Consider the following 26,905-nt stretch of genomic DNA (forward strand, 5'->3'; position numbering starts at 1 on the left):
ATCCCCAGACAGGCATACATACTCCATTACTGGTCATATAAGGGCCTGATATTCATTCACACCCACAGAGCACGGAAGGGAGCTGGTTGAGGACTGGGTATAGGATGGACCTCGTCTATGTGGGGTTTCCAGGTAAGACGAGAGTGCAGGGTTACGCCAAGGTACTTCGCGGTACTGCGCCAGGGTAGTTGGGTTCCGTTTAGGTGTAGGTGGAGGGGGGAGGGTTGTGCGTTCAGGAGATCCGCGTCTTCCGAGCCTCCGGGTGATTGGCATAGCCTGTGGCTTTTCAGATGCGCCAGCCATCTAAAACCCTTTGTAGCCTACGGATGACAAGGTCCTTGTTCGCATTTCGTGTGTAGAAGTCTGTGACAGAGAATGTCCTATTCGTGAGATAGCTTTTGATTTGCTTAACTATGCTCCCGGGGAACCGTTGTGTGTATAGCTTGTAGAGTAGCCCTCTATGCCATACTGAGTCGAAGGCTTTGGCTACGTCTGGTAGCACTATCCCGCAGCAGCCTCTTTGGTTGAAGCCCTCTGTGGCTGCTTCAACCACTCTCATGATCTGTTGTGGGGCAGAGTTGTTCTGCCTTAATCCGAATTGGAAATCTGGCAGAAGTTGCTCTCTGGATATATGTTTCGTTTTAGGTTTTAGCAGGGGTGCTCATAGATCTTGCTGAGAGTTGGAAAGAGGCTAATCGGCCTGTAGTGCTGCGGGAATAGAGGGTCTTTCTCTAGTTTGTGTATTGCGACCACTTCTGCGTGTTTCCAGAAAGCTGGGAACTCGAGGGAACGAGTAATCTCGTTGAAGACGTTCGCAAGGTATGTGATCGCCCAGGGTAGGAGGTTGATAACTGATTGGTGACACTGTCGTGTCCTGGCGCCTTTTTTGTGGGGAGGGACCTAACTACTGTTGCCACGTCCTAGGGGGCGAAGAGTATGGGTTCGTCCTCTGGGTCCTCCTCATCACTGAGGAAGACGGCCAGTTGTCGATGGACTACCTCTTCATGTTCTTCATCCTGAGGTTCTACCGCTTGCAACTGCTTCTCAAAGGAGTCGGCGGGGGCGTTGGCCTTTTCAACATGTCTGTAGGCCAGACCCTGTTCGCCGTTGCAGTGGTGGCATCCTAGAGCGTCTTTTTGTGAATTGCTTGGTTGCTAGCCATAGTTTGTGATCATCTACTTTGAGAGCTGTGAGGCGGTTTTGCCATTGCTGTTTCCTGTGGTCATTGAGCGTGACCTTCAGCTCTACCTGTAGACGATTGAGTAGCCTCTTGGTGGCCTGTTTTCTGGTGATCTTCCACTCTTTTGGCACTCTGTTCGTATGTCGAACTTGAGCTAGCAAATGTTCCGGGAGATGTATTTGCGAGGGCGGTCCGTCCCTTTGCGAGGGCGGGAGGGGTCCAGCGGCCTCTTCCACCGGTTGCAAGGTGGAACCGTGGAAGTGCTACCCATCCTCCCACATCGATCTCTAGAATCACTGGGTTGTGCTCGGAGGACATTATGTTGACTGTCCTTGCGGCCACAAGCCCCACGATCCTCCTGGTGAGGGCTATGTCTAACACGTCGGGCTTACCTCCATTTTTTGGAAGTGTGTGGGCTCGACGGGACCACCTGTTTCGAAGTGGTGGTCGCGCGCTAGTCGTTGCAGTTTGGCGCCTGCTCTGGAGTTTACTCTAGAGTTCCAACCTGGGTGTTTGGCATTGAAGTCACCCCCAGAGCAGCTATGCCTCCCTCGTCTATTTCGTCTAGTGGGGGGTCGGTAGATTGCAACAATTGTTAGGGGTCCAGTGGCAGTGGATACTTCCACGCCACTGCTTCGATTTTATTGGTAGCTGGTATGAATACCTGGTGGTGGGGGATCCCTCATTTTATGTAAATGGCCACTCCTCCACCTTGGGTTGGCCTATCCTTATGGCAGCTAACGTAGTTGAGGGCTGTCACTTTTATTCCCGGTTTTAGGTGGGTTTCCCCCATCATGCATATGTCGATCGAGAACTCCTTCGTGAGTTCTCTGAGCTCATTGATTAACAATGCAGTCTGCGTTAAAGAGACACATTGTCAGGCCTTGGATACTTGGTCATCTATCCATGATGGGGTATTGTAACTTTTGAAGAAGTCGCAGAGGGGAGCGACTGCTGGACTGCTGCCTGAAGGGCAACGACGATCTGGGTGTTCTGCTTCTGGGCCTCCCTGAATTCCTTCATCATTTCCATGAAGAGGTTCATGGTCTGGACCATAATGCCTAACAACTGAACCGAGGGGATGGATTGAGTGTGGGGTTCCCTAGGGATTCGGGGTGCTGTCTCTCTCTGTTCTCTGGTATGGACAACCTCCCCTGAGGTGGTCTACAGTATCGGAGTCTGTTGTCTATAGACATTTACTCCACTAATACAAAATAAAATTGACTGGAATTAAAAGGGTAAGCTAAATCTTGTCAGAGCTCGACAGGATAAAATACAGTGGGTGCTAGGAAAGTAGCGATACGAGGAAGAGGAATGTTTGTTCTTCGTCTTCTTCTGCTTAACCATTGGGATAGCAGCGATTATGCGCTGTCAGTCATGCTAATTAAAAACAGTGAAGCTGTTTATAAGGTCCAAATCCCTCTTAGGAATAACGGTGGTTAGATTCGCAAATGCTCAACCGAATTCATAAGGCTTGTGGGGTAGAGGTGGTTCAGGAATATTGGAGTCGGTAAAAGGGTACGCGGTATTGTGGTGCGCGTACGTCTTGTCACGCAATGATGTTGCGACCATCTTTAGTAGTCCTGGAGCAGTCATCTCTGTCTCTCTTGGCGGCGTATTGACTACCTCTTCTACATCTACATATACATCTACATGATTTTTCTGCTATTCACAATAAAGTGCTTGACAGAGGGTTCCCCACCTTCAAGCTATCTCTCTACCGTTCCACTCTCGAACGGCATGTGGGAAAAATCAGCACTTAAATTTTTCTGCGCGAGCCCTGATTTCTCTTATTTTATCATGATGAGCATTTCTACCTATGTAGGTGGGTGCCAACAGAATGTTTTCGCAATTGTAGGAGAAAACTGGTGATTGAAATTTTATGAAAAGATCCCATCGCAACAAAAATCGCCTTTGTTTTAATGATTGCCACTCCAATTCATATATCATGTCTGTGACACTATCTCCCCTATTTCGCGATAATACAAAATGAACTCCCCTTCTTTGTACTATTTCGATTTCATGTCAGTCCCACCTGATGCAGATCCCACACTGCACAGCAATACTCCAGAACAGGGTGGACAAGCGTGGAGTAAGCAGTCTCTTTAGTAGACCGGTTGCACCTTATCAATGTTCTGCCAATTAATCGCAGTCTTTGGTTTGCTCTACCCGCAACTTTATCTACGTGATCGTTCCAATTTATGTTATTTGTAGTTGTAATACCTAAGTATTTAATCTATCCTTTCTGAACACTGTTAGATCATTTGAAAAAATTTCAGCTGAACTTATTTCCGGCTTTAGCCAGCTCTCAGTACCTACAACTATTTAAGCTTCAGTGCTTTCTATTAGGGCTTGGAGCTCTGGTTCTTTCCCAACACAGCTACGACAATTTACAACTACAATACCAATCGTTTCTACAACTATCTTAGTGTGTTTTACCTGCCCACTTTTAGACAGACACCGCTTCTGTGGTTCTCTGAGACCCTCTAACCTGAAAAACCACCCAGTCCCTTCCACACAGTCCCTGCTACTTGTGTAGCTGCCTCTTGTGTGTAGTGGACTCCTGACATATTAATCGGAAGCCAGGAACCCACCACTCGATTACGCAAGTCGAGGAATCTGCAGCCTACACGGTCACAGAACCACCTGAGCCTCTGAGTCAGACCCTCTACTCGGCTCTGCACCAAAGGACCACCATTGGTTATGTCAACAATGCTGCAGGTGGTGAGTTCTGCCTTAATCTCGGAAGCTACCATTTCCGCTAGCTGCCCAAAACCAGACAGAATCTGCTCTGATCCAAAGCGACATACGTCATTGGTACCGACATGAGCCACCACCTGTGGTTGGCTGCACCCTGTACTCTTCATGACATTCAGAACCACCCTTTCTACATCCAGAATGACTCCACACAAAGTGCACACTAGCTTCCTTCCCCTCCTTGGCAGCCATGTTTCTAAGGGGCCCCATTAGGCACTGAACGTTGGAGCTCCCAACTACCAGCAAACCCACCCTCTGTGAATGTCCAGACCTGGTGGGCCGAGAAGCTTGCTCTGGAACAGGGTGTATGACTGCATCTGGCTCAGAGACCTCGTCAACCACAGATAAGGCCCAAAACCTGTTTGTCAAACCAACCGGGGAGGCCCTATGATCAGTCCCTCAGAAGGTTTTTCACTGCTTCCAGACTTTGGATTGATTTCCCACTCAACCATGGGTGAGGGGTTAACCTCAGTGCATGCAGTAACCGGGGCAGTCACACCAGTAGACCGATCGGGGGACACGTGGGACGTGCTCGACGTCCCCCGCATACCTGCGCTCGATCCCCCACAGTGATGCCCCTTGGCAGCAACCTCAAGCTGTGTGACGGAAGCCTACGCAGCTTGGTGCTGAGTGGGGGTGAAGGGTCACCAACTCAGCTCACATCTGTATACAACAATCACAGTTCCTATCCATTACTGCAGTTGCTCCTGTTTGAAGCTCGTAAAAATATGCAAAAAATGAATAGTGTATTCGCCTTATTAGCAGCAGGAAATGAAAGAGCTCTCTCACCGATGCTCTAACCGACACTCAGGTCTTCTAACCAAACAAATAAGAGCCCCTACATTACGAGGGTCGATAGCAACGGCGATACTGTACACTACTCTGTTATTGAAATAAAAGATTTTGCCTAGTAAGCACTCGAACACGCAAGAAATTACAAAAATAAACTAGTAACTACACATATAACTGAAAATAAGTTGGTCCTATTTGAAGCTTGTAAAAATATGTAACAAGCAAACGGTGTACTCGCCTTATTAGTAACAGGAACTCGCGGTGTGCTCTTGCTGATGGTCTAACCTCTGTCTAATAGCCATTGCTCATGCATGGTTGTTTACTTCTTTGGGCATGTTTAATGATATCTCTGAACAGTCAAAGGGACTGTATCTGTTATACAATACCCACAGTCAAATTATATCTTCAGGAGTTCTGGGAACTGGGATGAAGCAAAACTTTTTTTGATGTGTGTATATTTTCAGGCCACAAGCTGCCATCACCCAGCACAAAGCAGTATTGCATTATGTAAGCTAGTTCATAGAGCGCGTGCGGTATCCGATCCCGAAACCCTGTCAAGTGAGACACGACACATGAAGACAGTGCTCCAACACAACGACTATTCCGAGAGACAGACTCACAATGCATCCAGGCCAAAGTGAGTTCAATCCATGAAGCAGAATGAAGATATGAAAACACCCACCATTTCGGCCCTCCTGCCGCACTTTTGTGCCATGTCATCAAGAATCAGAAGAGTCCCCAGAAAATATGACACCGAGGGCGTTTTCTTCCCATCCGCAAAACTGAGGAACCTGATGGGTTCGCTTAAGGCGTGAGGAAACATGGTGTGTATAGGATTCCTTGTCAGTGAGTCACGGCACATGTAGGCCAGTCATGTCACACAGCACAAGAAAGCTGCAGTGAACATAAGCGTCACACACGCCCATGCCAACCAGAGAAGTCGGCAATTGGAGAACACTGTTTGGACACAGGACACTGCATGATCCATGAAAAGACAGAAGCCTCCTCCCCAGCATCACCCCTCCGGGACTGCGTCATTAAGGAAGAAATACATAACTGTGCAGTTGACAATCTCATCAACAAGAATGTGGGACTTCAACTGAGCACAGCCCGGAACCCTGCTTTGGATGACCAAATCAAGATGAGAAAATCAAGACCCTCGACAACAGACCTGTCACAACACCGGTCCAATAAGATTCCTTAGCGAGCAACGATTGGCCTCACTGTTAGTAACCAGAGTGTACACCACACGTTCAGGAGGGCCACTCTGCAATCTTCAGCAGAGGGCACTGGAGTATGCTATCTGCAAGTCATTGCGTGATTTCTGAGCTTACACATTCTTCATGCGCGTGTTATATATATACAGGGGCGTCAACGTGTGGATGCTGTCAGCCGTACCCAGGCACTAACAAGGCTCAACCACCCGAAGATATCGGACAATTGCTATGAGGAAATATTGTGAAGTTTGGACAATGTCATTTAGCAGGAAACCTGTGAAGACCACTTACAACACATCCGCCAGGAAAGTGTAAAGAGTCACATCTGGAACTGTTACAGGGAGGAGATGGCAAAGAACATATGTGAGTTGGACAAGACTCGTCCCAAGAGAGGTAGATTGTTATGCACCCTTGCATTTTTACTTAGATGCCATGACAAGCAAACCTTTCCTACATTTTCTAAATTTAAACATTATATAAACTCTGTGGCTGCTGTTAGCATCAAATGATGGGCAAGTGTGGCACTTGTGAGAGAAAGGGCGTTCTATACACATAAGGAATTGTGCTTGGTGTCCAGACAATTACTGTCTCTCTAGCTGAAGCTTTCAGTGAACCTTTCAATGATATCCTTGAACTGGGTTGATAGCAGCACTTGGGCGTTGGCTGATTGGTCTGAACGACATGCAGAGGTTTGTCAAATGGCAAAAAACGATCAGCTTGAAGTCGGAATGCAAAAAGACATGCCAAGAAGATATATTGTGTTTAATCTCATGGAGAAGACTTTGGATCTTGTTCTTGGATGGGCACAACAGTTGTGCCTTCATCTTCCAGCAGCGGCTGTTTCGCCTTGCTCTCGGGAGGGCGGGCGGGCGTTTCGATGCCTTTGGCCACGTCACCCCGTGTTGCTGGTGGAGCTGACTCGGAATCTTGTTTCCGCGAACCCTCCCCTTTCGAGGAGGGGGCAGACATCTCATTCCCCACCTCCGTGGGCAGCCCCATAGCGCCCTGCGTTACCGCAGGAGCCGAGAGAGCGTCCATCTGCGTGGCGATGGTGGCAGTCTTAATGGCTCGCCCCTTACGAGACTTGCAGGCCACAAACTCGCGGAGCTGCCGGACCTCGAGGCGTAGCTCGTCGACATCGGTCCGAAGTGCAGCCCTCTCCTCTGCCATGGCAGAGATTTGAGAGCGGCATCTGCGTTGGCGACAGCATCATCGATCTTGCGAATGCTGTCGGGATTGCAGCACCACGGTCCTCCACTCGCGACAGCACCAGCAGAAGTGCCAATGTCGTGATGCGCGGGCGGAACGCTTACCGCGTCTTGGTCCATTGCCACTTCTTCTAGCACGGTATTTCGAAGTCGGCGTGTATGCCGTCCTTTCCCGCGGGCTCAGCTCTTGAGATAACTGCAGCCACGGTGATTGGCAGCATGTGAACCGCCGCAGTTGGAACATGTAGCGGTGACGTCCCTGCACACTTCAAACACGCGAGCACTCCTGTGCAGTCCGCAGCGAAGTGCCCCAGCTTCTGACAGCGAAAGCGCTGTACAGGCTTCCTCCTCTTCTGCTTGCTGTCCAGCTTGAGCGCATGACCCAGGAGGCTGACGATCGCGGCAACTTGTTCTCCTTCGAGGGTCCAGGCATGTTGGCGAGGCTTGCTGTGTCGGGATGCTGCTGCTGCTGTTCTCATCTTTTACTTTTCCCTCTTTGGGGAAGTGTGAGGGGGAGTTTGTAGCCTTTCTGGTTTTACTCCCCTGTGTACGTGTGTGTGTGATTATTTCTGTAGTTTTTTGGTGTCTGTGATGATTGTTCTGTTTGTGTCTGGTACTTGCCTGGCGTTATATAGGAAGGAACAGGATTAAGGGATTGGGTACTGGGATGCTTCCGTCGCGCGCCATTGTAGCCGCTGGACCGCTATCAGATTCCGGCAGCCGACTAATCACGTGCCAGCGGAATCGCGCCGGGCACCTGGCGCCACCGTAGGTGCGGGGGGGGGGGGGGGGGGGATGCGTGCGCGGGTGTCTATTCCCGGTGTCTGTTCATATCAGCGCCGGCCGCGGTCCCCTTCGGACCGGAGTGTTCGTGCCGAATTTTCCTAATTGCAGGATCCCAAGCTGCACTGAGATGGTAAGCACTGTCTCGATTAATTAAATTTTCGTTCAGGCGAATCTCTACCGCTTCTTTTATCACCGAATTCCAAAATCCTCTGGCGCTGCATAAGTCCTTTGTTTCGTCAAATTCGAAGGTGTGCTTTTCGTTGATGCTGTGTTCCGCCGCCGCGGACTTGTCAACCTGTCCAAGACGCACGTTTATCATATGTTCCGTACGGCTCTGTGCAATGCAACGTTGCGTCTGCCCTATGTATTGCATTCCACAATCGCATCCAGTTCTATAAACACCCGGCGTCATTAGTCCTAGTGGGTCTTTGGTCGATCCAAGAATATCCTTAATTTTCTTTGCTGCGTGAAAGACGGTCTTTAATTGGTGCTTCTTAAGGATGGTTGCGATCTTCGCATCTTGTGGTCCCACATACGGCAGGAACGCACAACCTCTCTTGTCGCCCTCTTCTGGTCTCTGTGCTCCTCTCTTCTTATTGTTCCTCAAAGCTCTTCCTATTAGTTTCTCGCTGTAGCCGTTTCTTCTGAAGGTTTCCTTTAGATGTTATAATTCACTCGGTAAGTTCTTCTTGTCGCAAATGGGCCTTGCCCTGTGCACCAAGGTGTTAAGTACAGAGCTGCGTTACGCTGAATGGTGACAGCTCCTGGCGTTGACCGAGAGAGGTGGCGCAGTGGTTAGGCACTGGACTCGCATTCGGGAGGATGACGGTTCAATCCCACGTCCGACCATCCTGATTTAGGTTTTCCGTGATTTCCCTAAACCGCTCCAGGCAAATGCCGGGATGGTTCCTTTCAAAGGGCACGGTCGACTTCCTTCCCCATCCTTCCCTAATCCGATGAGACCGATGACCTCGCTGTCTGGTCTCCTTCCCCAAAACAACCCAACTCCTAGCGTTGAGATATAGTTCAGTATGTGTTTCCTTCCAATATACCGTATGTCCCAGCGTGCCTCCTGCGTTTTAGTAACCAGGTTGTCCAGGAAGGGTAGGCTTCCGTTTTTCTCTATCTCCATGGTAACCTTGATGTTTTCATTTATACCGCTGAGGTGCTGCAGGAACTCAATAGTTTATCTTTACCATGTGGCCATACCACAAAGGTGTCATCCACATATCTGTAAAACGCTTTCGGTTTCAGTGGAACCGTGTCCAATGCTACCTCCTCGAAGTATTCCGTGTATAAATTAACCATGCTTGGTGCTGAGGGGGAACCCATAGTAACTCCCTCTATTTGCTCGTAGAATTTACCACCACATTTGAAGTAGGTGGTGGTTAGTACTGCCGAAAGAGTTTGACTATGTCCTCATCGAAGTGTCCCTCGAGCAGTCCTAGAGACTCTTCCAGTGGCACCCGTGTGAATCATGACGTCACATCGAAGCTGAATAACATACTAGAAGACGACGACGCCACTCTGCTGATAACCCGTGGTAGACACCGAAACATACTCAAGAAGATCCCAGTAGAGGGGGTCGAAACGTCGATTATTTTAGAAGGAAATGTGACGCGGCCTAGCAACCCATAAGATTTTAACTTCGTTTTTCGAGTTTGTCCACAGTGTTTACGTATGTTATCTGATAACAGAGGTAGTGGCGGGGGACATACGGTGCCATATGTAATTTTACTTTTGTTCGAAACAGTCTTACGTCTGTCGAAGTTATTTTATTGGTCTTGACGCAGCCGCTGGGATAAGATATTTTTTATTTATTAGTGTGTATGACTTCTGGAGAAGGCTATATTATTATAGCTGAAACCATGGTCAAGGTTTAAAATACAGATAAGTTAGTGCAACTGTGGGCTGGTTTTCATACGAGACACAGAAAACTCACTACCAGTGATGTTGCCATTAACAATACCTCATGCTACCCGAACCAACACGAAACTGATTTCTTCAGGTCATCTATAAACTGTATGCTCCGCACACATATCAGTGAAGAAGATGCATGTAAAGAAATGAACATAAATAAATCTATACCCCAAAATAATGGTTATAATGTCTCTTTGGTAAACACTCTAGCTGAAAAATCCAAAGTGTCATATAAACTTTAAAATTTCTTCAGACCACATAACATAAAAATATCCTTCCACACTGAAAATAAACATAAAATAAAATTGTTAACAATGATGAATCCTCTGGAGAATGGAACAAAAATTGTAGCTTATACAAACTCATATGCTTCTGTTATTGCTTCTAGATAGGCCAAACAGGGAGAAATTTTTCAACCCGCTACAAAGAACATATGGATGCCCTTCGACTCAAAAACTTAAATAAGTCCAGTTTTCCATCACGTCCATATTCTTTGTGAAAGTATCGAGTGTTTACTTTCTGTGAACCAGTGTAAAACAAGTGTAGCTAAATACTGTGTACATTTGTGTAAATAGCTTAATAATGCACGTTATAAAAAGCGATCTGATATGGGTACCAAAAGGCAGTGTACTGTGAGTAGCTAAAACATAAAAAAATTCCGGGTTCGTAAACGTTTCGTCACCGATTACTAAATTTCCGTCATTTCTGCCAGCAGCACCAGCATTGAATCTAGCTACACTTGGTCCACAACATAATGCTCTGATGATGAGCCTGCAGTGGCTCGAAAACATGTCCATGGTTGAATGAATCTTGAAAAAGCGACTGGATGCACATTTTTACCACATAAATCGTCAATTTAAATCACAGTTGCAGTTCATCATCCACAATGGATTTACTGAGATAAAACAAAAGGACATCTGTTTGTATTCTTGAATAAATTAACAGTAACATCAGCGCTTAATCGTCAGTGTAGCGTCCGACAAGCTATACCTGTAAGAATATATCTACGCACTTTATTTTTGTCTCTGACATATTCTTCAGGCCAATATCATTATCTGTAGAAGCGTAGTTGGCCTTGTGAGGTGACAGTTAAGGAATGTGACTTTATAGCTTCAGCCAGACACTCCACTTTAGGAGGCTATAATTCTAACCGTCATTCCTTCCCCTTGGTTCGTTGCTCTTAAACTTACCACTGTTGCATCGCAGCTCAGCTGCGCGACACCGGTTTTATGGAGGTACTTTCCACTTTAGTACCCTCCCAGCCCACGTCACACATAGCTTCTGTGAATGCCGACGACAAGACTGTCGTGAACACATCTGAGCAGTTTTCGGGCATATTATTCCACGACAGACTTCTTAAAACAGCTTCTAAAATAGCAGTGGTGCAGACTGAATTACATACTAAAGGCAAACTATGAAAGACCCAACAGTGCAGGAACAAATAGAAGAATAAAGGGACAATTCCATTAACCACCTAGCTCTTATAAAATCACTTTAACATAAGATGATTTCGGCCGTTTGCCATTTTCGAGGACGTACTCCTGTAATCGTAAATAGTTACCCTCTGCGGGTGTTGAATAATGTAAATCTGTTGTTCTAAACGCAATCGTAATAGATACGAGCAAGAACAACGTTCCGTATTTCTAAACGCTATAAAACAGTATAACTGTCTTAGTGGCATTCGTGCGTACACATAAAAACACACAATTTATCGCACACAACATTGCTCTACGCGGATCGAATCAACACTGTCCAGTTTACAGTAAACACCTGTTCGAAGATATACCGGAAAACAATAATCTCTGCCCAGCTGATGGCTCTTACCGGAATGTGTTGGGGACATGGGCCTCGCTATTATACAGGGTGAACTTTAATATAACCGACAAACTGCAGGGACGGATTCGTGACTGGAAATGGACGAAAAAAGGTGCTATGTACATGTGCCCGGAAACAGACGGTGCGTGTGCAACGACAACAAATCGTCCCGAAACACAGTACAGAGCAACGTCGCATCCACGTCACAATAGGTGTTCAATGTGGCCTCCATGAGATTGCGTGTGATAGGGATAGTAAAGATTGCGATGCAGTATACACATAATCGTACTATGGCTTTCACCATGTCGGCGGCCATTAGCCAGGAGACTGTACTAAGGCTCTTCGTGGGAAGTAGAATTTGGTGTTTAGGTTCTATGAGACAGGCGTTATACCATCAAACTTCCGATAAAATTTCATTCACACAGTTATGAAAATAGCAACAGCAGACAAGTGCGAGAACTATTGCACAGTCAGCTTAACAGCTCATGAACCAAGTTGTTAACAAGAATAATATACGAAAGAATGGAAAAGAAAATTGAGGGTCTGTTAAATGGCGACTAGTTTGCCTTTGGCTTTAGAAAAGGCAAAAGCTACCTAGGAAAGGTAAAACCTACTCATTCGTTTTCTACTGTATTCGTTTCCCCTGTTCTAGCTGATCGATGTCTGATGTTCCCTCTGACACTCTCAACAACGTCTGGTTCTTTCAACCTGTCCAGGTCCCATCTCCTTAATTTCCTACCTTCTTGCAATTTCTTTAGTTTTCATCTACAGTTCTTAATAAATACATTGTGGTCAAAGTCCATATCTGACGCTGGAAATGCCTTATAGTTTAAAGTTTGGTTCCAAAATCTCTGTCTTATCAATATACGATCAGTCTGAAACGTTCCGGTGTTTCTAGGTCTCTTCTACGTATCCGTTCTTCTTTTTCTTCTTTCACGATTCTTAAACCAGTGTTAGCGATGATTAAATTACGCTCTGTGCAAAGTTCTTCTAGGCGGATTTCTCTTTCATTCCATTCCCCCAGTCCATATTAACCTGCAATTTTTCCTTCTCTTTCTTTCCTATTATCGAATTACAGCCATTATCACATTTAAATTTTCGCCCCCCCCCCTTAACTATCTGAATAATTTCTTGTATTTCATCATACATTTCTTCAATCTTTTCATCATCTGCGCAACTAGTTAGCATATCAACTTGTACTTCTGTGGTGGGTGTTGGCTTTGTGTGGTATCTTGACTACATTAATGCGTTCACTATGCTATTCGTAGTAGCTTACCCGCATTCCTATTTTCTTATTCAGTATTAAACCTACTCCAGCAATATCCCTACATGATTTTGTATTTGTAATCCTATATTCTCGTGACCAGAAGTCTTGTTCCTCCTGCCACCGAACTTCACCAGTTCCTACTATATCTACCGTCAGCGCGTCCATTTCCCTTTTTAAACTTTCTAACCTACATGCGCGATTAAGGGATCTAACATTCCACGCTCCGAGCCGTAGAGTGCTAGTTTTGTTTCTCCTGACGACGACATCCTCCTGAGTAGTTCCCGGCCAGAGATCCGATTGGGTGGAACTATTTTACTTCCGAAATATTTTACCCAAGAGCATATCATCTTCAGTTAACCATACAGTAGAGCTGCATGTCCTTGAGAATAGTTATGGCTGCAGTTTCCCTTTGCTTTCAGCTGCCGGAAAGGCTGCTGTACCTCTTGAGGAACCATATATTTGTCTGGCCTTTTAACAGATACCCCTCCGTTGTGGCTGCCCCTGCGATGCGGCTATCTGTATCGCTGAGGCACCCAAGCCACCCCACCAACAACAAACTCCATGATTCAACGAGGGTGGAGGCAGTTACATGCGTGTTGTTGCAAGACAACGTACAAGCTAATCAACTTTATCAAAGTCTTAATCTGAAAATGTTTGTTTTTAACGTTTTGACTTTGTTTTTTAAAGGACCTAGAACATGACGTACGCATGAACACACGAGTATTTGTATTTGTGAGTGGAGATGCATGTACTATTATAACTGTAAACACGCCGACTTAAGACATAAAGGGCGAACATTAATTAAACCGACAAACTGCAGCGATGAATTACGGACTGGAAATGGAGGAGGAGATGTCCAACGAACATGTGTCGGAAAACGCATTGTTGCAGCGGTAGATGGCGCTGACGAATGGAAGTTCCTCTGAACATATGCCCTGTGTTCCTTGTGTGTTGTAGTCTGTTAGCTTGACGCAGCGTACCATAAGCAGCAGAATGGTCCGGTATTTATGTCGGAAACGAGCCCAGATGGTGTTTGTTTACGGCCAAACACATGGAAACAGTCGAGAGGCAACACGGCTGCCGGCCGTTGTGGCCGAGCGGTTCTAGGCGCTTCAGTCTGGAACCGCGCGACCGCTACGGTCGCTGGTTCGAATCCTGCCTCAGGCATGGATCTGTGTACTGTCCTAAGGTTAGTTAGGTTTAAGTAGTTCTAAGTTCTAGGGGAACGATGACCTCAGATGTTAAGTCCCATAGTGCTCAGAGCCATTTGAGGAACACGGCTGTACCATAACAAGTACCGTGATAGACACCAACCACTTCACACAACATTCCATGCTCTTTTTGGGCTTTTGGATGATAGTGGGTATTTCAGCCAGACGAACGTGCAGAGAGGCGGCAGACTGGGCGTACACCAGATTTGGAGGACCTAATTCTACAGGATATTGAGACGAACCTTAATACAGGATCCTGGCTAATGGCCCGCCGACATGGTGAAAGCCATAATACGATTATGTGTATACTGCATCGCAGTCGTTACTATCCCTATCACATGTAATCTCATGGACGCCACTTTGAACATCTATTATGACGTGGATGTGACGTTGCCCTGTGCTGTGTCTCGGGACGATTTGTTTTCGTTGCACGCGTACCGTCTGTTTCCGTGTACATGTCCATAGCACCTTTTTTCGTGCTTTTCCAGTGATTTTAGAAATTCCAATGGAATGTTGTGGAACTGTCCTACCTTATTTAATCTCAAGTCTTCCAAGTCTCTTTTCAATTATGACTTTAATACTGGATTCTCTATCTCTTCAATATCGAACCCAGTTTCTTCTTCTGTGACGTTAGACAATTCCTCTGTTTCATACAGGCATTCAGTGTACTTTTTCCTTCTGTTCGCTGTCCCCTTTGGTTTTAGGAGGGGACTTCCGATTGCACACTTAATGGTAGTGTCTTTTCTTTTAATTTCGTGAAGGATGTTTTAAGCTTTCTGTATTCTGAATATGTACTGTTCTATTTCTTCGCATTTTCCTTGCAACTGTTTCATCCTGGCTTCCTTGCACTTTCTGTTTATTTCATTGCTAAGTAACATTTGGCTGTATTCTTGTGTTTATGTGAATATTTTAATATTTATTTCTTACGTCGATCAGTTTAAATATTTCTTGTGTTACCTTCCTTGTACCTATGTTTGTCTGTTCAACTTCTGCGATTATACTTTAAAGAAATGTCTATTCGTCTTCAACTGAATTGTCTGTTGTGACATTCACTATCACAATACGTATAGGCTTCGAGAACTTAAAACGAAACACGTCATTCCTCGGCGCCACTTTCCACACTGATTATTCCACCCTATTCTCTTAAACTTCTGCCTACTCTTCATAATTACTAAATTGTGATCTGAGTAAATATCTGTTTCCGCGTACACCCTGCAATCCAGTAAGTGATTCCGGAATTTCTGTCTGATAATGACGTAATACAGCTGGAATCTTCAAGTGTCTTTAGGCATTTTCCTAGTATGATTCCTCCTCTTGTGATTTTCAAACATTGTGTGCACTATCCATAACGCAATTTATTTTAGAACTAAGTTTGTCTATTATTCCTACTACTGATCCCATAGCCTACTGTAACTCTTTTCTGTTTTGTTCCTTCCCCCTCTACAGTATTTGAATCACCCATGGTGGTTAATTTTGCTCCTCCATTTACGTAGTGAACTGTACATTCAGCATCCTCATATTATTTCTCAGATACGTTCAGCAATGTGAAATCGTGTCGTACGGTAAACTGTACACATCAGGAACAGACAGGAATACTCGAAGGTGGACCGATTCTACTTGACAATGATGGGCAGTTGCTACCAGCAAAAATCGTGGGAATCTGAAACGAGTCATCGAATTCCTCATTGATGAAAACCTAAGAAGACTCCAAATGAAATGTGACTGATATTCTTGAAAAGTATTTTGTAGTAAACGATGAAATTTGGTAACTTCTCAGATGCGGAGAGGAGTTATATCATCAGAATCAGGCAGTTTCCGATCATAATAAGAAACAACGTTTCTGCGGCGTGTGCGCTGCCATCGTCAGGACTCACTTTTGCTGCAGCACTTGGCGAAGGCGGGCGTCTGGTGGCAATAGGAGCCGGGCGGGCAGTCCTGGCGGTTGGGCCCACTGCCGCAGTCCAGCTCCTCGCCGCTAGAGGCGCTGACTAGCGGACGCTCCCCGCCGCACGGTTTCACCTCCATGCCTGTGAAAACATTCGTATTTATGACACCAAATAGAGAAGCCTTTGGAACTCCGAGTGCGTAAAATTTTTCCCACTGTACACTGAAGAGGAAATACATGAACTCACAAAATAAGTGGAGCGTCGAGTACGGAAGGAGAAAACAAAGTAAAACTGCCGCGCGCGGTAGCCACGCGGTAAGGGGCGCCTTAAGGTCACGGCCCGTGCAGCTGTCCCCGTCGGAGGTACTAGTCCTCCCTCGGGGTTTGGTGTATGTGTTGTCCATAGCGTAAGTTAGTTTAAGTTAGATTAAGTAGTGTGGAGGGTTATAAATTTCCAATTTCCAAAATAAAACTTACCGAATCGAGAGGGTATGAAATGTTATTTCAATGACTGCAAAGTTCAGTCAAATTTCCAAAGGAATTGGTAGGATCGGGCCACTTATCAATATGACGTTTGAGGCATATACTGATTCGGTTGGAAAGGGTGTCATAAGGCTGTTGTATCACGTCCTGAAACTAGCTGGCCAAACCTTTTGTAACTCGTCCTTCATATCATGGATAGTGCACTGGGATGAATTGATGTTTGAGCGACCCCCAAACATATTTTATCTAGGACGGATCTGGGGATCTTGTTAGCCATGAGAGTACCTCGACATCCTACAGACGGTGCATAGAGGAGGTGACAAGTGTGGAAGAGCATTGTCCTGATGAAAAATGGCATACAGCACTGTCACATGAATGTTAACTCACGAGGACGCAGGATTTCAGTCACGTAATGTCAAGCTTCCAGAGTTCTCTGTCATTACCAGCTGTAATCAGATTTCACCCCCGATGGCTCCCGACGCCATGATTCCAGGATTAACAGTACTGTGCCTCTCCAAACCACTGGAAGAATGAGACCTCTCTCCACGACTCTGCCATATTCGTCGACGTCATCCAGGGTAGTGCAAAACTATGATTTATCGCTGAACACAGTAAGGTACTATTCATCAACAATCCTTGCTTTCCCATCAGGGCACCCCTCCAAACGCAGCGCGTCTATGTTGAGATCTTAACGGCAGCCTATGGATGGGATGCTAAGTTCATGGTCCGGCTGCTGCTAGTGTCCTACCAAAGCTGTAGGATGACAAAGAATTTTGCAGTGAGTCCATTCTCAGGTGGGAGACGCATATGTGAAGGATTTTTTTGATGTGTTTAACGAACAATGCGTCTTAGAAGGAAGGAAGATTGGGTTTAACGTCCCATTGACATCGAGGTCATTAGAGACGGAGCGCAAGCTCGGGCTGTGTCAACGAGGTAAGAAAATCGGCCTTGCCCTTTCAAAGGAAGCATCCCGGCATGAGCCTGGAGCAAATCACGGAAAACTTAAATCGGGATGCCTTGACGTTGGTTTGTACCGTCCTCCACCCGAATGCGTGTCCAGTGTGCTAACCACTGAGGCAGTTTGACGAAGAGTATTCCGGTCCTCATGTCCTAATGCATTTCGATATTGGGCCACTGTGTCATCTGAATGATCTACATTTCGATATTGCTCGATTAGACCAGCGGGCCAAATGGAAAATCACAACGAAGCCGTTTGAACACACTGTCATGTGCTCATCACACTGCGCCACACGTGTATACGTCATCTCCGTATTCTTCACAGTGATCACTCAAACGTATGACTTTGTTCACACCCCATTGTGTACCCTACCAAACCTGGTAACAAAACTAAAAGCGAAGAACCCAAATGTCGTTCTTCCTGTCACACAGAATTGTAATTCGAATTATTTACATACCTGCTGATGTTGTGTATGTGTACATAATTTATATTAACATACGACCATGCATCGGATGTTTTTTCCAGGGAGTGTATATTGAAAAACGATTTAAATTTGTTTTCTAATCGCAAAAAAATGTTCAAATTGCTCCGAGCACTATGGGACTTAACATCTGAGGTAATCAGTCCCCTAGAACTGAACTACGTAAACCTAACTAATGAAATCACACACATCCATGTCCGAGGCAGGATTCGAACCTGTGACCGTAGCAGCAGCGCTGTTCAGGACTGAAGCACCTAGAACCGCTTGTCCACATCGGTCGGCTTTCTAATCGCAAATGACCCTTTTGTCAGTATCATAAAGTCCTCTTGTGGTTATTGTTCCTCCGGGGAAAGTCGCCTTAAGTAAAGATCCGATGCTCCCCATGCTGCTGTTGGTGAAATTTCGACAACTTTACTGGAGACTTCATACCGATGTGGAACGTTAGCACGGTAGGACTAGCAATCTGATGCTGACGTAAGCGTCGGAATAAGGAAGATCTCAACGTTATCTGCGCCGGGACTTGAAGCAAAGCAAGACCTGTATCATGTGTGAGATACAGAGACGAGGGGGCGTGTCGGAACTTATCTCAGTTCACTGCGAGTAGCGCCACGTCACCTTAATGCGTGTGCGCGTAGCGCGCCAGTATTGCACTACAATTAAGTATTAAATTAAAAATCAAAATTTACGTTTAAAACTTTCTTAAAATATAGTTAAGTGTTACAATGTTTTAAATATCAAGTCTTAATGTTCATTACTTAACAGTTTACGTGGAAATGTCGTTTTAAGAGAAAAATAAGTGACGGTACCTAATAATAAAGCTAGAAAGCCAGAATCTGGTCAGAAGGTGTCTTTAGAACTCATAAGTAAGTGGTGCAGGTTTCCAAAATCATAGAACAAAAATTGAGCCGGCCGCGGTGGTCTCGCGGTTCTAGGCGCGCAGTCCGGAACCGTGTGAGTGCTACGGTCGCAGGTTCGAATCCTGCCTCGGCGATGGATGCGTCTGATGTCCTTAGGTTAGTTCGGTTTAAGTAGTTCTGAGTTGTAGGGGACTGATGACCACAGCAGTTGAGTCTCATAGTGCTCAGAGCCATTTGAACAAAAATTGACACCAGAATCCACGTTGTTAGGAAAAAAAACAGGGGCGCTAAATATTGAACTTAGAAACATTTGTTTCATGCTTCAGTTCATCCCAAAAAATAATAACTGAGGGACGACGTTAAGCTACCTCTTATAGTTTCTGAGTAGTTAAATAAAAACCAATTTTGTAACTGAAATGTACTCATTGTTGTGGATTAAGTACCTGCAATTTTAACAATAGAGTGGTTAAAGTGGATGATAAAAAAATACCAAATGATAGAGCTACAGCAAAACTGAGAGTTGTAGTATTAATAACTGCCGACAAAAGGTTTAGTAAAGATTGATTCAGAAGTAACAATCTACCGTTAGTTCCTCTACAAAAATTCAGGAAAGCAAAGTTTTCATTTAAGAGAGCCGAAACTTTTTCTGTGCTTTCAAACAACTTAATTGAATACAAGTAAAAATTAAGAAGTTTCTGAAGTAATTTGTAAATGATCTTTAATATCATGTGCCAGAGATAGCGGTCGTTCGGGGGCTGCTGCAGTATGCTGATAGCCGTAGACACCAGATGTTCCCTCCGCCGTCCGCTCCGGCACCTATATAAATACAGCCCCAGTGAAAGTAGAGAGGTTCACTTAGCATTCAGCTACTGTAAGATCCACGTCTGTTAAACGTCGGATCGCGAGCATGAACTTTGAACATTTATTGCAAACTTCCAGTTGAGTATTTTTAGTCATGGCGAAAGACAATCTGGTAGGAACGTACCGTAGAGGTCGCCTCTGAAATGCTAAAATGTGCTGTTGGAATAGAAAGACTTGTTTTTAATTGAATATAGTGAATTTCCTAGTGTTGTACGTGAGAAACGTAACGTAATATAATTTTTAACTGAAACTATATACTTTTATTTAAATCATAGTCCTGATCCATCAAAGAAATAGGAGAAAAGAAAGTTTTCTTGGGGTGGGCTGGACCAGAATATGGCCATGTAGACTTGAAACTAAGGTCAGTATGTTTCCCTTCGCTTTCTGACTAAATTAGTTGCCAGGTTCGCGTGAAAAAAATGGCGTAAACAACTTATACAAACCAACAGAAAACAAAAAATTATTTCAACATGCCGACCCACAATCATGATGGTTTTAGAGCTGTTACATACAATAACTGATAAAAGATTAAACTGGAGATAGCTCGAGAGTAATATAATTTCAGGAGGTCGTGTTCCACAGCTCTTAAACACTTAGGTCATGAGACTTGCACATACACAGATAGAGGTAGTATCTCGTATGCAAGGTATAAAAGGGAAGTGCATTGGCGGACCGCTCATTTGTACTCAGGTTACTCATGTGAAAAGATTTCCAACGTGATTATGGCCACCCGACGGGAATTAAAACTGTGAACGCGGAATGGTAGTTTGAGTTAAACGCATGGGACACTGTTTTGGAAATCGTCAGGGAATTCAGTATTCCGAGATCCACAATGTCAAGAGCGTGCCAAGAATACCAAAATTCAGGCATTACCTCTCACCACGGACAACACAGTGGCCGATGACCTTCACTTAACTACGGAGAGCAGCGGCGTTTGTGTAGAGTTTTCATTGCCAACAGACAAGCCACACTGCGTGAAATAACCACAGAACAGTCTTGATAGGGACGAGGAATATGATGTAGGTGGTGACCTGGTAAAGATAGCTACTCAAACTGGTGGCACTAATGTGCATTTCGTGCAACTGATTCAACTTCATGATCGGCCTCACCTTAACGTGGCTGTTAAGCGCGTTAACATGGGGCTGGGGAGGGAGCTGATGGCAGAGGGCATGGGTCACATCTCAGTGTCTCTGTGGTGCCAGTTGGGTCTATCGGTAGATAGGGTTTCACTAGGCATGGAGTGCACCTCAATAGGTGTGGGAAGGGGAGGCTGGCTAAACTTATAAGTGACAGTGTATTGGGTGGTGGTGGTGGGGCCATTCATGGAAAAATTCCTGTAGTAGTTGGTGTTAGAGCTGCACCTTTTTTAGACTGAAGTCAACTGACAGGTATATTTGCTTAAAGGAGGTTCCTCTAACTAAGGGCTCAACTTACGAGGCTGTAATGTTACCCAGAAGAGAAGGAATTAGCATATTTCATCAAAATATAAGAGGCGTTGGAGATAAAGTGAGTGACTGCTTACAGATGTCGACTCTGAAATTACTAGTATATCGGAGCACCACTTAAACAACTTTCAGAGGCTTCCTTTACCAGGATACATATTAGCTGGCTGTTTGCATGGAGTTCCATGCGAGGTGGGAGAGTGGCTACGTGCGTAAAAAACAGTATTCCATTTGAGTCCATAGACGTATCACGACACTGCACTGAACAGATATTTGAATGTTGTGCAGGGGAAGTTGAATTTAGTGAAACTAAAACTCTAATTTTTGTTGTTTATAGGTCCCCTAACTCCGACGTCAGAGCATTTCTGCTCAAGCTAGAGAGGTTTCTTTATTCACTTTGCAGGAAGTACCAGAAATTAGTTATAAGTGGTGACTTCAATGTTAATGGTGGAAGAAAAACAATGTTGGTAGATCTCCTAAATTCATATGATCTGATGCAAACTGTGTTTTTTCCAACTAGGTTGCAGGGGAACAGTAGCACAGTCATAGACGATATTTTTATTCATTCTTCATTACTAGATGAGCATTCTGTTAGTAAAAGGGTGAATGGCCTTTCAGACCATGATGCACAAATTTTAACACTAAGAGGTTTTTGTACTCAAACCAACCGTCGTATTTAATTACAAACTACGTAGGAAAGTTAATCCAACAGCAATAGAGAGTTTTTCAAAACTTGTCAAGGAACAAGAGTGGCAAGATGTTTATAGAGCCGATAATATAGATGATAAATACAATGCTTTCCATAACACATTTCTCATGCTCTTTGAGAGTTGCTTTCCATTAGAAGATTCTAAACAGGGTACTAGCAGTAATGGACAGCCCGGTTGGCTGACTAGTGGGATAAGGATATCATGTAGAACAAAGCGGGAATTATATCCAAATGTTAGAAGTAGTCACAATCAAGCTACAGTAGCCCATTACAAACAGTATTGTAAGGTGCTTAAAATGTTATTAGCAAGGCAAAAATCATGTGGTACGCAAATAGAATAGCTAATTCACAGGATAAAATTAAAGCCATATGGTCAGTTATGAAGGAAGTGTCTGGTCAGCAGCACAAGGTTCACGATATAAAGTCAGTTTACAGTAATAATATTTCTGTTACTGATAAACCAGATATATATGTACAGTATTTAACAACAATTTTCTGAGCATTGCTGGTGAATTAAATAAAATTTAGTATCTACAGGAAATCATATAACTTTCCTGGCAAATTCCTTTCCGAGGTTGATGTCTGAAATACTGCTCTGTGATACAGTCAAGAGGGAGATTGAGACAATAATCAAACCACTGAAGACTAAGGACTCTCATGGTTATGATGGAGTGTCTAGCACAATATTAAAGTACTGTGCTACACGTGTTAGCCCAGTATTTAGACATATTTGTAATTTTTCTTTTAGGAATGGTCAGTTTGCTGAGCGATAAAAGTACTCAGTAGTAAAGCTGCTTTATAGAAATGGAGAAAAGGATAATGAAGATAATTTTAGACCTATATCTATGCCATCAGATTTTGCAAAAGTTATTGAAAAGGCTGTGTATGTAAGGATAATTGATCATTTTATATCACACGATTTGCTATCAAATGTACAGTTCGGCTTTAAAAGTCGTTTACCAACTGAAAATGCTATATTCTCTTTCTATGTGAGGTACTGGATGGGCTCTACAAAAGATTTCGAACGCTTGGCATATTTTTTGATTTAACTAAGGCATTTGATTGTGTTGACCACAAAATATTGCTTCCAGAAGTTGGACCATTACGGAAAACGGGGAGTAGCTCACAATTGGTTCATCTCTTACTTTAGCAACAGGCAGCAAAAGGTCATTATTCACAATGTTGATAACGGCTGTGGTGTGGGGTCTGAGTGAGGTACTGTCAAGTGATGGGTGCTCCAGGGATCAGTATTGGGACCACTCCTGTTCCTTATTTATATAAATGATATGCCCTCTAGCATTACGTGTAACTCTAAAATATTTCTGTTTGCTGATAACATTATCTAGGTAGTAAAGGATGTTGTGTGCAACATTGGCTCGGTTTCAAGTGGTGCAATGCATGATCTAAGTTCATGGCTTGTAGAAAATAAACTGACTCTAAATCATGGAAAGACTCAGGTTTTACAGTTTCTAACACACAACGACGTTTTAACTTCACGAAAGGTGCGTATGATTAGTGGAACTGAACAGTTCAAATTTCTAAGTGTTCAGATAGTAAACTGTCGTGGAATGGCTACTTTCATGACTTTGTTCAGAGACTTAATGCTGCCATTTTTACTATTCGAACGATATCAGAAGTGGGTGATCGTTCGACACGAAAATTAGTCTACTTTGCTTATTTTCATTCGCTTATGTCGTATGGTGTTATGTTTTGGGGTAACTCTTCCCATTCTAAAAGGATATTTTTGGCTCAGAAACGGGCGGTTCGGGCAATAAATGGTGTAAGTTCACGAACCTCTTCTCGACCCCTGTTCACGAGTCTGGGTATTTTGACATTGGCCTCTCAATATGTATATTCCTTACTGTGATTTTTTGTTAACAATATTAGCTTATCCCCGAGAATAAGCAGCTTTCACTCAGTTAATACTCGGCAGAAATCAAACATGCATTTGGATCGGACTTCCTTAACTCTTGTGCAAAAAGGTGTGCAGTATACTGCTGCATCCATTTTCAGTAAGGTACCACTCGAATTCAAAAATCTTAGCGGTAGTCCACGCTCTTTCAAATCGAAACTGAAGTTTCCTCATGGGTCACTCCTTCTGTTCTGTCGAGGACTTTCTTGGTAAATTAAGCTGATTCTTATTGTATTGTTGATTGCGTTTACCTAAACTTATGGACTGACATTTTTCAGGTTCATAAACATTTTGTTTTTATCTGTCATTACTTTTATGTTGTAATTTCATGTACTGACATATTCCATGACCTTGGAGATTTGCTCCTCAATTTGGTCGAACGGAATTTGACGTGTAAATAAATAAATAAATAGATGTGGGGCCTACGACGAACGTATCCGTTAGGACAGTTCGTCGAAATTTGGCGTTAATCGGCCATGACATCAGACTACTGTCGTGAGTGCCTTGAATAATAGAACGGCATCGTCTGGAGCTCGTTTCCCTTGCTCGTGACCATATCGGTTGGACTCTAGATGACTGAAGCACCGTGGCCTGGTCAGGTGAGTAACGATTTCATTTCGTAAGGGCTGATGGTAGGGTTCGAGTGTGGTGCAGACCCAACGAAGCCGTGGACTCAAGTTGTCAACAAGGCGCTGTGCAAGCCAGTGGTTGCTCAGTCACGGCGTGGGCTGTGTTTACACGGAATGAACTGTGTCCTCTGGTCCAACTGAACGGATCACTGACTGGAAATGGCTATGTTGGGCCACCTGGAGACCACTTGCACCCATTCACGGACTTCATGTTCCCAAACAATGATGGAATTTTTATGGATGACAATGCGCCATGACACTTCTACGTAAACGCCGCTGCTCTTCGTCGTTAAGTGAAGGCCTTCGCCCACTGCGTTGTCCTTGGAAAGACTTAATGCCTGAAATTTGTCGTGGTGTGAAGATCATTACAGACAGTTCGAGCGAATAATTTGGCCACTCAGATCGTCTGATATGAATCCCATCGAACATATATGGGACATAACCGAGAGGTCAGCAATTTCCCTATTATGCTACAGCATGGTTCAGTATTTCTGCAGAGCACTTCCAATGATTTGTTGAGTCCATGAAACGTCAAGTTGCTGCACTATGCCCTGCAAGAGGAAGTCAGAAACGATATTAGGAGGCATCCCACGGATTGTGTCACTTCAGTCCATATTTAAAAAAAAAATAATATTGCCGCTTTGAGCTCCTGACAAAATTTTATCTTTATGTAACCAGTTTCAGTCGTCAGACAATCATCGGATCCCTGTGTATCAAATAAAATAATATACAAGTAAAACTATCTTAAACTGTCACCAGTCTTTCAACTGAAGTAAATTTTAACAAAAACACACGTCACATACATAAAAGTGGGCTGCGGTGTGAATGGCAATTTGGACTGAAGACGGAGGCGTGCTAGAATAGTCCATGCCAGGGTGGCATAGTTATTAGCAAATGTGCCTCGTGAGCAGGAGACCCATATTCGAATCCTGGCCTTGATACAAATTTTCGTTCGCCGCTTCAGTCTACAGAGATACGTCATAGATGTATGAAACTTGACAAGGTCAATGGAACTAACTAGTTCCATTTCACATAAAAGTGTTCACAGTATCATGTCAAGCTAAATATAATATCATTATCGTCAGTTTATAAAACCATGAGTTATACGTGAAAGTATAGGGTAACTCAGTTATGTGGCTCATTACTAAAACACATGTCACAAAAACGTATATGATTCACATTTTCAGAGCTACCTGTTATCATATCGTAATGTAAATTACGTCGTCAATCTATACAAGCTGGGCTAGGGGTGTTATTACTGTAATCGGGCCGTCCGGTGCGGCCGAACGGTTCTAGCCGCTTCAGTGTGGAACCGCGCGAACGCTACGGTCGCAGGTTCGACTCCAGCCTTGTGCATGGATATGTGTGATGTCCTTAGGTTAGTTAGGTTTAAGTAGTTCTAGGATCTAGGGTACTGATGAGCTCAGCTGTAAGTCCCATAGCGCTCAGAGCCATTTGAACTGTAATCGGCGTTAATGCTGTGAGCAGATTCGTACCACATAGGGCCGACGGCACGACTGATCATTGTTTACTGGTAGAGCCAAACATGGTCATAGAGGTATATGCGCATCGATAGTGACTAGTATCTTACAGTTAACAATCTGTGTATCGAAACTTCCTGGCAGAGTAAAACTGTGTGCCGGACCGAGACTCGAACTCGGGACCTGTAAAGCTGTGAGGACGGAGCGTGAGTCGTGCTTGGGTAGCTCAGTTGGTAGAGCACTTGCCCCCGAAAGGCAAAGGTCCCGAGTTTGAGTCTCGGTCCGGCACACAGTTTTAATCTGCCAGGAAGTTTCATATCAGCGTACGCATCGCTATAGAGTGAAAATTTCATTCTAGAATCTGTGTATCGTCTGCTACGGTAAGTACATGTGACAGTCATAAAATTTGTTCTGCGTGTTGTATCTGACAGCATCTTACAGGTGTACGATCACAGTTGCGGTGACATGAAATAAAATGCATGGAAGGAATGGCTTATATGTTCTCATAGACATAAGAATTAAAAGAGTTATAGTCGCACTCATATGAGCAGTGCTTCCATCGTACAGTAACTTTCATGAGAAGTGCCATACAGATACACAAAACACACGCTTAGCTGAACTGCCTAAATCCATAACAGTAGCACACATGTAACACGCTCAGTTTCGCAGTCAAATCGTTGTATAAACATCCAACATAATACAATAAAACTGCAGTTGCATGTAATGCATGACCAATGAAGGATTTTACAAAGACACAGACACATGCTTTTCTTAAAATCAAGTTACCTAAAGTGTCCAGCTTATATAGGTTTACTAATGGTTCATGTTATAACACATAAAATCTCTTACACAGAAAGAATGACAATTTCAACAGAACGTCAGACACTGTTAAGTGACTAACCCTAACTATGTTCAATTTGTATGTAGTAAGGTAACAGCGCGACAGATGTAGAGGCTATTTTTACAGACGTATAAAAAGAATAAGCAGCTATTTAACATGTATCAGAGGTTAGTTACAGACGTTGTAACATAAGTAAAAGCAAAAATATATTGT

At 44.2% G+C, this 26,905-nt stretch overlaps 1 protein-coding gene across 1 annotated transcript in view; it reads right to left on the reverse strand.

Moving 5' to 3' along the window:
- The window catches only part of LOC126336002 (agrin-like), a 1,245,461-nt gene that overhangs the window by 220,535 nt on the left and 998,021 nt on the right, over positions 1 to 26,905 (reverse strand). Inside the window, exon 11 of the mRNA XM_049999480.1 lies at positions 16,028 to 16,180. Within this exon, the coding sequence (XP_049855437.1) occupies positions 16,028 to 16,180 (153 nt within the window). The remainder of the gene's footprint in view (positions 1 to 16,027; positions 16,181 to 26,905) is intronic.

The sequence above is a fragment of the Schistocerca gregaria genome, chromosome 2 (genome assembly GCF_023897955.1).
Source record: "Schistocerca gregaria isolate iqSchGreg1 chromosome 2, iqSchGreg1.2, whole genome shotgun sequence".
In the NCBI taxonomy this organism is placed as follows: Eukaryota; Metazoa; Arthropoda; class Insecta; order Orthoptera; family Acrididae; genus Schistocerca; species Schistocerca gregaria.